We start from the raw sequence: 12037 nt of genomic DNA on the forward strand, positions 1-12037 counted from the left end.
GCTTCGTACCCTATTCACGTTCCACTAAGTAAGTTGTATGGTAATGGGATTTGGGCGCAGTTTTTATTTGACGCTGCCATGGAAGTTTTCTATGTGAATTGCAGTATTAAAAACAGACACTTTGAAGCTGCCGAAAGCAAGAGCAGAAACAAAATATTTGAGTTCGTGTTGGAGCAGAGTTCTTCAGTTACTATACCACACTGGACAAAAAATTGTAAACACCACTGACAGGTTAAGCAGCTTGATACAGTTGCCTGTTAGGTCGATAGCTGAGGTTTTTGTTGTTATTGGCAGGCTATGACAGCAGGCGAAGCTTTCTCGCTGCAAGGTCAGCCTGCCTTTATTCAAGCTGGCGCAATACCCTTTTTATAGTTTTTATTATATCAGCCCAAAAGAGCCAAGTAGAATGTCGGGGGAATTCTCGTACCCGTCACAAAACCCGTCGGTACACGGTGGCAGATGGCATTTAACCTTCTACCTTCTGAAATACGTGCACCGTCGAATGTCAAATATTCTGATCATTTTTATCACCAAAAATTTTGAAGTTTTCGAAAAAATTAAGTCGGTTCAAAACTGGTGCTGGCAGGTACAGTAGCGCGATAATTTGAAATAGATTGTGTGAGCCTTCCGTGGATGTTCTTTAATTTGTACATTCCATGATCTTCCTCTTTCATTTGTACATACCATCATCATCGTCCCGCGGCGCCGGCTCCGGCACGCGCCTGGGTTTTGTCATCGGATTAAAACGCTAGACAAGGCTTCGCTGGCCTTGCCGTCACGACCTTGCCGTCTCAACATAGCCTTCTTTCACAATATCCTCAACCTTCACTGCTGTCATCTCTTTTATATTTATTTGCATTGCATGAAAAATATACTTTAATAAACTGCGGGCGACTATTCTCTAGAAAACCCAGTTGTTGCCTAGAATTTGTTCGGGAAAGATGCCAGGTCAGCAGAAGCAAAAACACTACAATTTTTGTTTAAATTGGGGTACATTGCTTCTATGAGCTAATAGATATCTGTCATCGATGTATCCGTTTACAGCTATCAGCTTCCATGTAATTTTTTATTCCAGCCTGTGCAAAAGGAATCTGAAAGAGAAATATTAAGCACAGGACAACACTGTTAGGCGCGCTACGAGCACATTAAAAATACATGAAGCTCGCACCTGTAAAACCAGAACCATCAGGTCTAAATCCCTGCAAAATTCCTTGTAGAAATCCTGGATTTTATAGTTGGCTTATTTTTTTTTTTAATGAAGAAAACAAAGAGTGATGTTCAATTGCTTGCTATGACCATCAAGCGGCTGTGCTTAAGGAAGCAACCCAATTTCAACTTTCGATATCTCATTAGTGGTGCTGCAATCATCTGAATCGAGATTTCTATTGCCGCCGGCAGGAGTAATTAAACTGCACATACGGCTGTGGATTCTAAAATTCGCCAGCGCTCATTAAAAAGTTCATTAGACGAAACAAACGTTCAAAATACTTTGTAGGCGCCACTGCGCACGCGTGTTCTCTTTTCGGCAACGGCCATCACAGTCCGGTTCGCCGGGCTGCCCAGACTACGGCCGCCTTGACGCCAACAGCTCCATTCTCTCCCGGTGCAAAAAAAAAAGTAATAAAGAAAGACACCTCTCGCTTGCCTCGTGGCAAATGAATATTCGCCTAAAATTGAAGCTAGGCCACGCAAAAGCCTAGAGGCCGAAAATGAGTGGGGGGTGCAGTCACGATTATGTAAATACTTCCTGCGAGGCGAAATCTCGGCAGCGGCGGACAGATACGCTGAAAACAAGCAGATGGCCTGCCGTCCGCGCGTCGCCATCTTAACTCTATTCGCGATAAAAGGGCGAAGGCTGCGCTAATGCATAGCTGCACACTCCTCTCCACCCTTTCCCGCCATTCTCACTCCCTCTTTGCCCTTCATTTCGCCTCTGTCCTGACTACTTCCCCTCGCAGCCTGTTCCCTTTACTGCGCCCCTTCCCTTCCTGACGTTTGCTTCTACTTTCGCTTCCTCCTCCTTCGTTCCCGTCCCCATTTTGCTCTTTCTTCCACTTCCGCCGATGCAGTATTCTTAATTCGAGACCACCCATTCCTCCCGGAACCGCCGGCGCGCGATCATTTTCACTTGATAATCAATTCATGCGACCCTTATTAAGAACTTCCCTGCCATCTGTCGTTTCCCTGCATCTCGGCGAGGACTAATGACCGTAACCTCCACCGTCGCGCACACAAACACATTGATAGTGCACTGACTGCTTTGGCCGCTCGCTTACTTTGTGCGGAATTCTCAAATTCCTTCTCTCTGGGCGCGCGCTCGCTCGCTGGCATAGACGCACGCACACGTACACGGTGCCACAATCGCTCCAATGAGCCGTCGGCAGCAAGACTTCTTTTGCCGGAGACCGCCGAACCGACGGACGCAGTAGCGAAAGCACTGGCAGCAGGAGGAACAGTAGTGGCAGATTGCGTGCGCGCTCCGCTTCGGAAAACCGGCAACTGATCGCCACATAATTACGCAGATCACCGGCGCACTCCTTCACTGCGCACAGGTCGCCGCTGTCAGTTGTACGAACCGGTGCCGAGTGTGCGCATGCAACCACGTTCCGATTAGCGCGTAAAGACATAAGCGTCTTCCCTTCTCCTCCGTCTAGCCACTCTGTCTCTCTCGTGGCGTTCAGTGCGTTTACGGGAGTGAACGAGGACTGGCCCACCACTAGAAAGAAGTTGCAAGCGGGCGCGCTTTCTTTCTTCCCGCAATCGCTGCCCAAGCCTAGTGCTTTTTGAGGGAGACTGTCGTTCCATCGCTGTTCGCTGCCTGCCTCTCGACTCAGGCTCTTTCGCCAGTTACTTTGTTTCTCGAATCTCGCGCTTCACTCTCTCTTCTTCCCCCCTCTCTCCCCCTCGTCTCATTCTTCTGCTCGCTCTTCGTCGTGCGTCTCTCATTTACGTGCCAGCGTCGACGAGGTGGTGCCTGTGGTTCGACTGGTGGTGGTCCACTTGAGTGCCGTCGCCGCTCGAGTGCGGAGCATCCCGTTGTCCCGTTGGCGGGCGGCTCTGTCCAGCGCCCATGCTGCTACGTTACCGGACCTTGTGCTTGCTTCTCTGGCGTCTCGGCTTTCACGGCGTCAGCTCGTCGTCTTCCTCGTGCTGCGCTCTCCGACGCAACCAGCGCGACGTCCAAATGGGTGAGCAAACACTCCCTTGTCCCACATTCGGGTCTAGCTCCTCCTTTTTTCTTCGCTCTTTCTCTCTTGTGCATCGTCCGATGTCCGATGAATGCGCCGGCCTGAAGAGGTTCCTAACGCGAGCTTAATGCCCTTTGGCTTGGCGAATAGATTTCGGCGCGGCGCCCCATCAGTCTACGCCGTCCGCTGCTGACGAGTCGGTTTACGCTGCCTCTGTACACAGCGCTATCGATCTGGTCCTTGCTGCATACAAACGTCATACTAAACAAAGAGCCTTTTAGCTCATTAGCGATGCGCACGGCGTGTAGTCTGGCAGGCATCGTCTTGACCTCAAGCGAGGCGTAAGAAACATCACAGTGTACTTAGTGATTCAAAAGGCGAAATTGCCATACCAGCAAACGAGCGATACTGCCGTCTGAAAGGAAGATATCGCGCAATAAATACTGGCGAGCTGAGTAGGGTTCAATGGCGACGCGTGCATCGACATGTCATCCCGTGTGTCTCATACGGAGACTTTGTGATTAGACGTTTTCTCATCCCTGGGTACTTAAGTAACCAAGGACATCAGATTGATCTTTTTGTCAAATCACTCTACGGAGCTATTTACCCCTGCTGAATCAAACTCTGTGCGACAAATAAAAACTAAAATAAAAACGCGTGAGCTAGAGGTATGCATAAAGCAGTTGTTTTTGTGAATAGATATGCAGTATGCAGATAAAACAAATGTCTTGTTTTCAGGCCCCGAAAAAAGGATTTTTCGGGGCCTCTTCCTCTGGCATGGTTTTGAGGACGTGGGATAGTTAAAAAGGTTCTTTTTTATTATACATCTCGAGTCTGAACGGAAATCGACTGTGTCACTTCTCTTACTCTGCTCATTTGGAAAGATACAAATTCACACATTCGTTCACGCTAAGCCGTGTCACAAGATCCGTCAGAAATATAGCCATGTGAAATAGAGGTTCAGCATACAATTTCCCCATACGAGTATGAGCAAACATCAAATAGCAATTCAGCCTGAAAAGCAGGTGAGTCAATGTATCACCGATCGCTTGCAAAGAAGAGAAGAGAAACTGCATCGAAAGCAGCCACGATGGCAAGAATAGAACCTAGTCGCTTTTCATAAAGAGCAGTGAAAGAAAAACGCGTTGAAAAAAGGAAAAAATTACCCTATAAGGCATTTGCATACAGTAATTTTATGTACTACCAAGGCGTTTGTCCCCTCAAATATCCCTGAATATCATAACGTGAAACTTCCAGTGTGTCTAGAAACGACTAACTTTATGCCTAACAACGCGCATAAAAGTTGCAAAAATAAACCGTCCGGGATAGTTAGCAGCAGTTACCCGTCATGCGATCACTGTTTTCTCAGCTGCACTCATTGCCAGATGAGATGAACTGGGAACTGCGCTCTTAATAAAAAAAAAAAAAAAAAACGCAGGTGAAGTCACTAGAAGATGACAATTTATTTCTTTGTCACACGTTAATACCTGGGTTTCAAATGCAGCTTGTAGAGCGCAAAGAGCGCAAGTAGCATTCACTAAATTTAGAAACTAGTCGCAGGATAGCCTGAGGATTTAACCTTATGAGGTGTACGTAGTGCGAACAATACTCTTTTGCTAGCAACTTGTAGTTAAGGGGGAAAACACCCCTTTAAACAATCACGTAATGTTACGCTCTCCTTTAGCGACTGTTTTCTAGCCAAAATAAAAAAAAGAATCGGTATCAATTCGCTCAGTAACTTTTTCAAACAAAAGCCGGGGTACTCATTAAGCAAACCATAGCGTGGCGGTTTAGCTTGGTTAACGAAGAATGCACAAGCAGGTGCCTAATTTTGCATCCGACTGGCAAAAATTGGCTTTGTTTAGCTTTAATTATCCCCGTCCTGACTTGATAAGCATTTAAGGAGTGCTGTTGGCTATTTTTATCAGAAGCTAGACTTAATTAATGTCTTAAGCTCTTCATTGTCCGACGAGATGACGGCGGTAAAAATGACATCATCCAAAGCGCGGTATGAATGGTTGAGGTTTCAACAAGTTCAGAAACCAGCTACTGACAGCACGCTATGATGACATACTTCTTCACCATGGCAGCCGGTATTGTCACATGCTATGGTGCCAGAACTGCAGAACTTCAAGCGCCGGTTCACAAGGACAAAAAAAAAAATCGGAATTGGCCTACCGCAGTGGCGAGCAAAGCTATATATATAAGCTTATAGATTACTTCACCCTGCAATGGGTATAGTCAGGCCGATGATGATGATGATTATGGTGATGATGATGATGATGATGATGATGATGATGATGATATATTTTGCAGCCTAGGTTCGGAACCAAATGCCTGCAAGTTTTTTTTTCTTTTTCCTTTTTTTTTTTTTTAGTAATCACTCGAAGAAGTCTTCGCAACCTAACCGGCGAAATCCACAATTAGGGTAGTATAATGCTCCTACTGTAAAAAACAAGCAAACGTTACGCCAAATGTATGATCTGTTAAAAGAATTTGACATTTATTTAGTGTGGTAAATATGATATATAAGAAAAATTAACCCATTAGGTACTGGTTTCTGTTTCACTTACTTTTCTTAAATTAAATGGCCTATTTTAATTCTCATTCACACATATTATTTATTTGCATTATATTTTACTGTTGGATTGTCAGGTTTTGAAGTACAGCCCGTAGCCATATGGTTACGATGGGCCCTTAGGCTACTGGAAAGCGATAGGGAGCGATATAGTTTCATTGCAAGAAATGAAGCACAATTAAAAATCTATTTAGTGAAGAGTCAGGCACTCATTTGCAGTGGTCAGCTTTTATTCATTCAAAGAACATGTGAATGTCACAGTATGTTTCTTTTGGGCACACTACTGCAGTTGTGCCCATCCCACCTTCTAGCCTTTTCAAAGGTAGGCAGCTTCGTCATACGTGCGCCATTTAGGACTTCAGCAATCTTCCGTGCCGTTAGTCTACCAAGATATTTGGGTTCTTGGTCCAGCATATGCGATAGTGGTGTGCATTTTGCGTTCGACATGAAGCTGAGTGGCACTGTTGAGCAAAACAGCGGCTATGTTACGTATTTATACATCATAACGGCATGCCAACATTGGCCGCCGCCATTCCTCTGTAGTGGTATGGTAGTTATGCATGGTGAAAAAGTAATAATAATGGAAGTCTCGACTTCCTTGTAAATTTACGCGGCGTTAGAATTGACGCAGCACCATGTCAAAGCCATTTTCAGCAGTCAACAGCTGTTCCTGGGTTCCTCTTCTTGCCTTGATAAAATTCATACCTTACAGGGTATGCATTATTAACGTCTTGAAACACACACTATACACCCTATTTCTACCAAATGTCAACCACTTTAGTAACAAAAGTAACAAATGATCAGAGCGGGAACATTCCAGCAGCAGTACGAGCCAAAAGAACACCGATATGAAAAGTATAGGCCCAGCGCGATCATATGGCAACGACAAAAATATTGCGCTCGTAGATAGAATAAATATACATCGATCTCTCTCAAACATTCAGAGATGGTCGCGTATATATACAAGGGCTGCACCTTGGTATATTCATCCTCCTAATGATTTTTATAAATCTGCAAATAGTCACTTTTTGTCTTGCGGGCGCTGCGTATAGATGCGCCTCTCATATTAACACTATTCCCGTCTTTCCGGACAGCTTCCAGAGAAGAACTGATGACTCCTGTCAGTTGGCTTTAATAAAGCAGACATTAAGCTATCAAGCAGCCTGTAGATGGCACCTTCAAGGAGTTTTTTTTAATTTTCCATTATCCGGGAAGCTTCCTGCCGACTACCGTGACCATAGGGTCACGCTTATCCTTAATGGGTTAAGATACTATGCAGGTCATTGGGTTTACAGTCGACGCCCTCAATGTGTTGGTCATTGCATACAGGTTTGAACGCAGTGGTAATTACGAAGCAAGAGAGGCATTGGCTTCAAACCAAGCTATCTTAAGAGGTAAACACAACCACAGAAAATAAGGCACACTTGCTACGTGTGCATAGTTAATCCTCTCCCCGTAATGTTTACCTCGAAGTTCTCGCGCTCTTATAGGTCATTCGGTCACTCGTCTTCTGAGCTCGAGGTTGCGGGATCGAATCTCGGTCGACGAGGCCGCCATGCTGTCGACGCGAAGTAAGAAAGACGCCTTTGTGCAGTGTGGAGGTTAATTAGACCCGGGTGGCCGAAATTCATTCGGAGTCCTAAACTGCGGCAACCTCTTTCTCAATTTCTTTCACACTCTCCTTCAGTGCTTCCCTCTCGCGCAGTTTACGCATCTACCAAAAGTGTTGTTACTTTCATAACTATACTTTGATTGGAGTTTGCGACTCTTACTCGATTAGGTAGGAGTTCGATCTTTTAACGATACTACAAATATGTCCTTTACCATTTTAGTCCTGTATTGATCATTTAGTTTTTTAGTTTGTTTAGGGAATAGAAACCGCTCTCCTACATCAAAGTAATGAACAAGAGAAGGTAGTAATATGTAGTAAGTGTCGATATTTGTACTGTGTTTTAAAGAAGGTACATTTCTGCCAGGGTAGAGTAACAGTTATGCTTTCTGCCTTCTTGCTTGCATTATTTAAGTCATTGGATCAGTCGTGAGTAATATTGTTTTGAATAATGCCAATAAAACGTCAGAGGCCTGAGCATATACAACGTCCTTTCGTTATCTTTCCCGTCAGTGCACACACTCATACGCGACTTTTAAGAAGCACGTTTTCTTAAGAGGTGTTGTAGTGCTCGCCATCAGCACAAACTTTTACAGTTACAGGGTTCTAGGATTTGCCACGTGATACAACAACCGTCATTCAGTAATTTTCTGCCGTGCAATCAATGAAGGAGCCTTGCATCATGAAAACAAATAGGGTAATTATATGTAAGCAGCAAAATCTGTGAAATTTCTGAACATTTGTTGTTTAAATTTCGCCCTTACCTCAGACTCACTCTGCTCAGTGCGCACGCCACGTAAATTGTCTTTGACGCAGCATCAGTCATGTCGTGTTTATGTCTAGACTTAGCTCAAGACAGCAATAAGCTGATATAATTACTTCCATTGCACAATATTCATTTGCCGGATATGGCAGAAGTTCACAATACTACAGCTTGTTGCAAGCACAAATGTTTGATGTAGCTTGAGACTACGTTCATCACTCAAAATATTTTTGCTATAGTAACAGTGAGAAATCTGTTTTTATGATTGATGGTAGCCTCGAACTCAACGACATACTATTTTACCTCTAAAAAGTGTCCTCCTTCTTTACTGCCATCTGAAAAAATTCTTCCAAGGGTTCTTCTTTTCATCACCATAGAGAAGATGTCTCTCGAAAATTGCGATAGCCGTGTCTTTTGTAAATGATCACGCTCGCTATTTACTGGTGAATGCAACCGTGCACACAGCGAACAAGGTATGGAGAGTCTGAGTGCAATTTATGCGAAAGCACTGCGCCTTCGTCGAGGGCGAGTCAGTAAAATAAAATTTATTTTAGTGAAGTTTGTGTAGGCCCCACAAGTTCGCTGCACTTATCTTATGTTTCCACCGAGCAATTGAGACACCTGAGAGGCCCCTCAGAAGACTTAACGCTACGTGAGTGCTTTTACTGACGGCTTTACTTGTTTTCACATAAACCCCTAATTCCGTACCCTAAATGCTCAAAAACAGTCAGGGAAGATAAACAACTAGTACACTATAAGATAATTTTTTTCTTCCGTCTTTTTGTTCTCTTTTTTAGAAGGTGCAAATGTCTCTGTAGAGAAAAAGCTTTATTTTTGTTGCATTTATGGAAGCTTTACTACTTCGGAGAATTTGATCTTGATGCTTTCCCCACGGACTAATGCATTATGTCTCTTTGCATCTCGTCGAGTACTTTGTACACGGCTTAACCGTTTTTAGAAAGGGAAACGTATGTTCCAAACAGCCTAGGTGTTGTTAGACTCAAAACGGCTTTCAAATTTGGGATACTAGAATGTCGTACTAAATGCAGCGGCGATCAAATCTGCAACCTATCTATACTGCATGGATGCAGTCCTAAAAGAACCGCAGAATATAGATCGCTGTAGGGCTTATGACTAAATTAAAATATTTTGTTTATTGTTTTTGTTTTTTGTTAACACCTGCATACATTTTTCTCAAATTAGACTGTAATCTTTTTTTAAATTTTTCCCCTTTTTATTTTATTTTATTTTTTTTTTATTGGAGCAATCCCCATTCATTTTTCTTACTATTGGGTTAAGCCCGTTATACCTAGTGGCACGGGCAGAGGCAAAATATTTTATGTTTTTCTTTGGAAGCCTCACCATATTATATGTCCATATATGTACTCCTTTCCGGGCATAGGCATAGCGCGCGAGTACGCACAAAACTCTACGAGTACCGTCAGCCGAAGGCACCATATAATTACCGGTGGGCAAACTTTCTTCCATTCTTTGCACCACTCTTATCTATGCATAAGTCTATAAAGATCTGAAAATATTTTATTTCTTTCCTTTACTTTCCCGCCTGACAACCGTTTTGTTCCTTTGCTTTCATTACCTTTCTTTAGACCTCCACTTATTTTATGTTGAGGAAATAGTTTATAATGTCTTGATCGCTGGTATGTACTAGTACATTTCACCATTACATTTTGTTTAATAAACGGTACTCAATATGTACACTTCTCCTGCTTTTTATTATTGCATTGCCAGTCCGCTGTATAAATTAGGCTATGAGTCTTGCGGATGTCTTGGCACAAGGTCCCCTCGATAGGCTACCTTCGAGACCTCCCCTTGTGTATTTTTACCAGTGTATTATGAAGCGAAATTAACTCTTCAAACCTTCGAGGTCTTATATACGGTGAGCTCTGCTCTAAGGAACCACCTAAGAGCTGTACCGAGCCGCCTGCTCTAGCGTGAAGTATATTTTCTCTTCAAAGTAAATTATTTGGTAAAGCCTAATCACCTAACGTTGCTCTGAACCATAAATTAATATTACGAGTGTGATGTGAAGCGGAATTCGATAGGCAAACCTTCAAACTTTCAAGGTCTCATACACAACGAGCTCCAGTCTTAGGAACCGACTAATAACTCGAGGGACAAAGCGTTCATTTAAATGTTGATATTAAAAACGGCTACCTACTAAGTGTCTGTCATGCCTGAGGTTATGTAACATGGTGTTAACAAATATTGATTACTGCTCGAAAATGATACTTCGCGGAATAAAAAAGTTTCCACGTGACTTCGGCGCCACTTCAAAGTCTGGAAACATGTCCCAGATAACAAAATCCGCTTTTCTTAATAACGTTGTTTATTGCCCAGGGAATTAAACAACGTTAATGAAAAAAAGCTGCTTTCTCCGGGGAAGATTTGTGTGCTCGCTGGGCAAGTTCTTTGTAGAAGCAGCTGGCCATGCGGCAGCTTTCTTTTAAAGGCAATAAATAATGCCACCAAAATCCTAGCTATGTGGAAACAACGTAGCTATCCGCTTTTGAGGCGATCTACTACTTTTCAGTTGACACTTCCTTTACTGAACTAATAAATAAAAAGTGAGCTAATTGGTTTTACTAATTTATTTTATTCTCGAACGAAACAACACTGCAGCTTAAGATAGGCGACTCCTAACTGCCTCTGCCCTTGGGATCATAGTATCTTTTAGACCTTGGTTACATTTTGCTGCGACAACCTGTATGTATACTTATCGAATTGTAGCTTTACAAATAAGCGCATTAATATAAAATTCATTCTGCGAAGCTTGTAATATTACGGCCTGGTCTATTCGTGATAAAGGACCTGCACAAAAGCGTACATCGAAAAGAACGGTTCGGTTATGTACTTTCTTGCGTCAATAAAATCGATAACAAGACATCAGCTGCGATATCAAAAGCGGCCGCCTTACTACTTCTAAAAGTTGTTTATTGAGAGTGTTGGAATGAACGTTAAAGATCTATAATACGAAAAAAAAAAAAGATTGCCGAAAGCGAAATTCTTCACATGAAAAGAAATGCAATCGTTAGAAGGGCAAATTTCGATGCATAATGTCTTGCGTAGCAGCAAATATGAAGAAAACATCTCAGACTTCCTTTTCTACGACAGCTTTACTCGGATGTTGTTCGAAATCGAAGGGGAAAGCGAGCGGAGTGTGAGAAAATTCTCTTTTGTTCCCGAACTCTTTTATGAGATGCATCGCATATGTAAAGCAAACCCAGCCTTCCAGGAATTTTGTGGATCCAAAATGTTAAGCAGACAATAGCGAAGGCTTTCTTAAAGTTCATCCTACTGATATGTATCTTTTTCCTTCAAAAGCAGGAAAATATAAATATTGCCGCAATACTTTGTCAGCTCAGTTTTTCACAACAATTCATCGCATAAACAACTCACCCTCTTTAAGGCAAAAGTCGAAGAAATTAATTTTTTTAGCTTATTTTAGTGTATAAGTTAGGCCCGAACTTGTGTTTGGGGGTGCTGTATTCGTGTAAATCTTCCTAATTAATTTCTCGGCAAAAAGAAAAAATCGTTTTTGTGTTTATATTAAACATTCATTGTCAGCAGCGCTTTCCTGCTAAAACAGTGATTGCCGCTAGTTAAAAGTGGTTAAGATCATAGCGCGACAAGTGGACTTTTTTAGCTGGATTGTTGTTCCCTGCAGGGCACCAGAGCGAAAGACATGTGAGAACAATGAGTTGTTCATGCATTGAATTCTAATGAGTCTTGCATAATTTGAATGGCAAATAAATAATACAAGAGAATGCTGAGCAGTTAAAAAAGTAGAAGTTTGCTTTACATATCCACGACTATACAAACGAACTTGTACTCACCAGTCGAACCTTATACCCCACTGAACAAGCACGCAAATATGAATA

At 42.7% G+C, this 12037-nt stretch overlaps 1 protein-coding gene across 2 annotated transcripts in view; it reads left to right on the forward strand.

The window, feature by feature from the left end:
- The window catches only part of LOC146185629 (cell adhesion molecule 4-like), a 280393-nt gene that overhangs the window by 178419 nt on the left and 89937 nt on the right, over positions 1-12037 (forward strand). The window contains exon 1 of one of the 2 annotated variants that reach the window (XM_084606540.1): positions 2981-3188. The exons of the other annotated variant lie outside the window; for it this stretch is intronic. Within the exon in view, the coding sequence (XP_084462666.1) occupies positions 3071-3188 (118 nt within the window). The 5' untranslated portion in view covers positions 2981-3070. Of the gene's footprint in view, positions 1-2980; positions 3189-12037 lie in introns of those variants that run through there. 2 annotated transcript variants of the gene reach the window in all.

The sequence above is a fragment of the Amblyomma maculatum genome, chromosome 6 (assembly GCF_055883805.1).
Source record: "Amblyomma maculatum isolate TAMU_Amacu chromosome 6, ASM5588380v1, whole genome shotgun sequence".
NCBI classification, from domain to species: Eukaryota; Metazoa; Arthropoda; class Arachnida; order Ixodida; family Ixodidae; genus Amblyomma; species Amblyomma maculatum.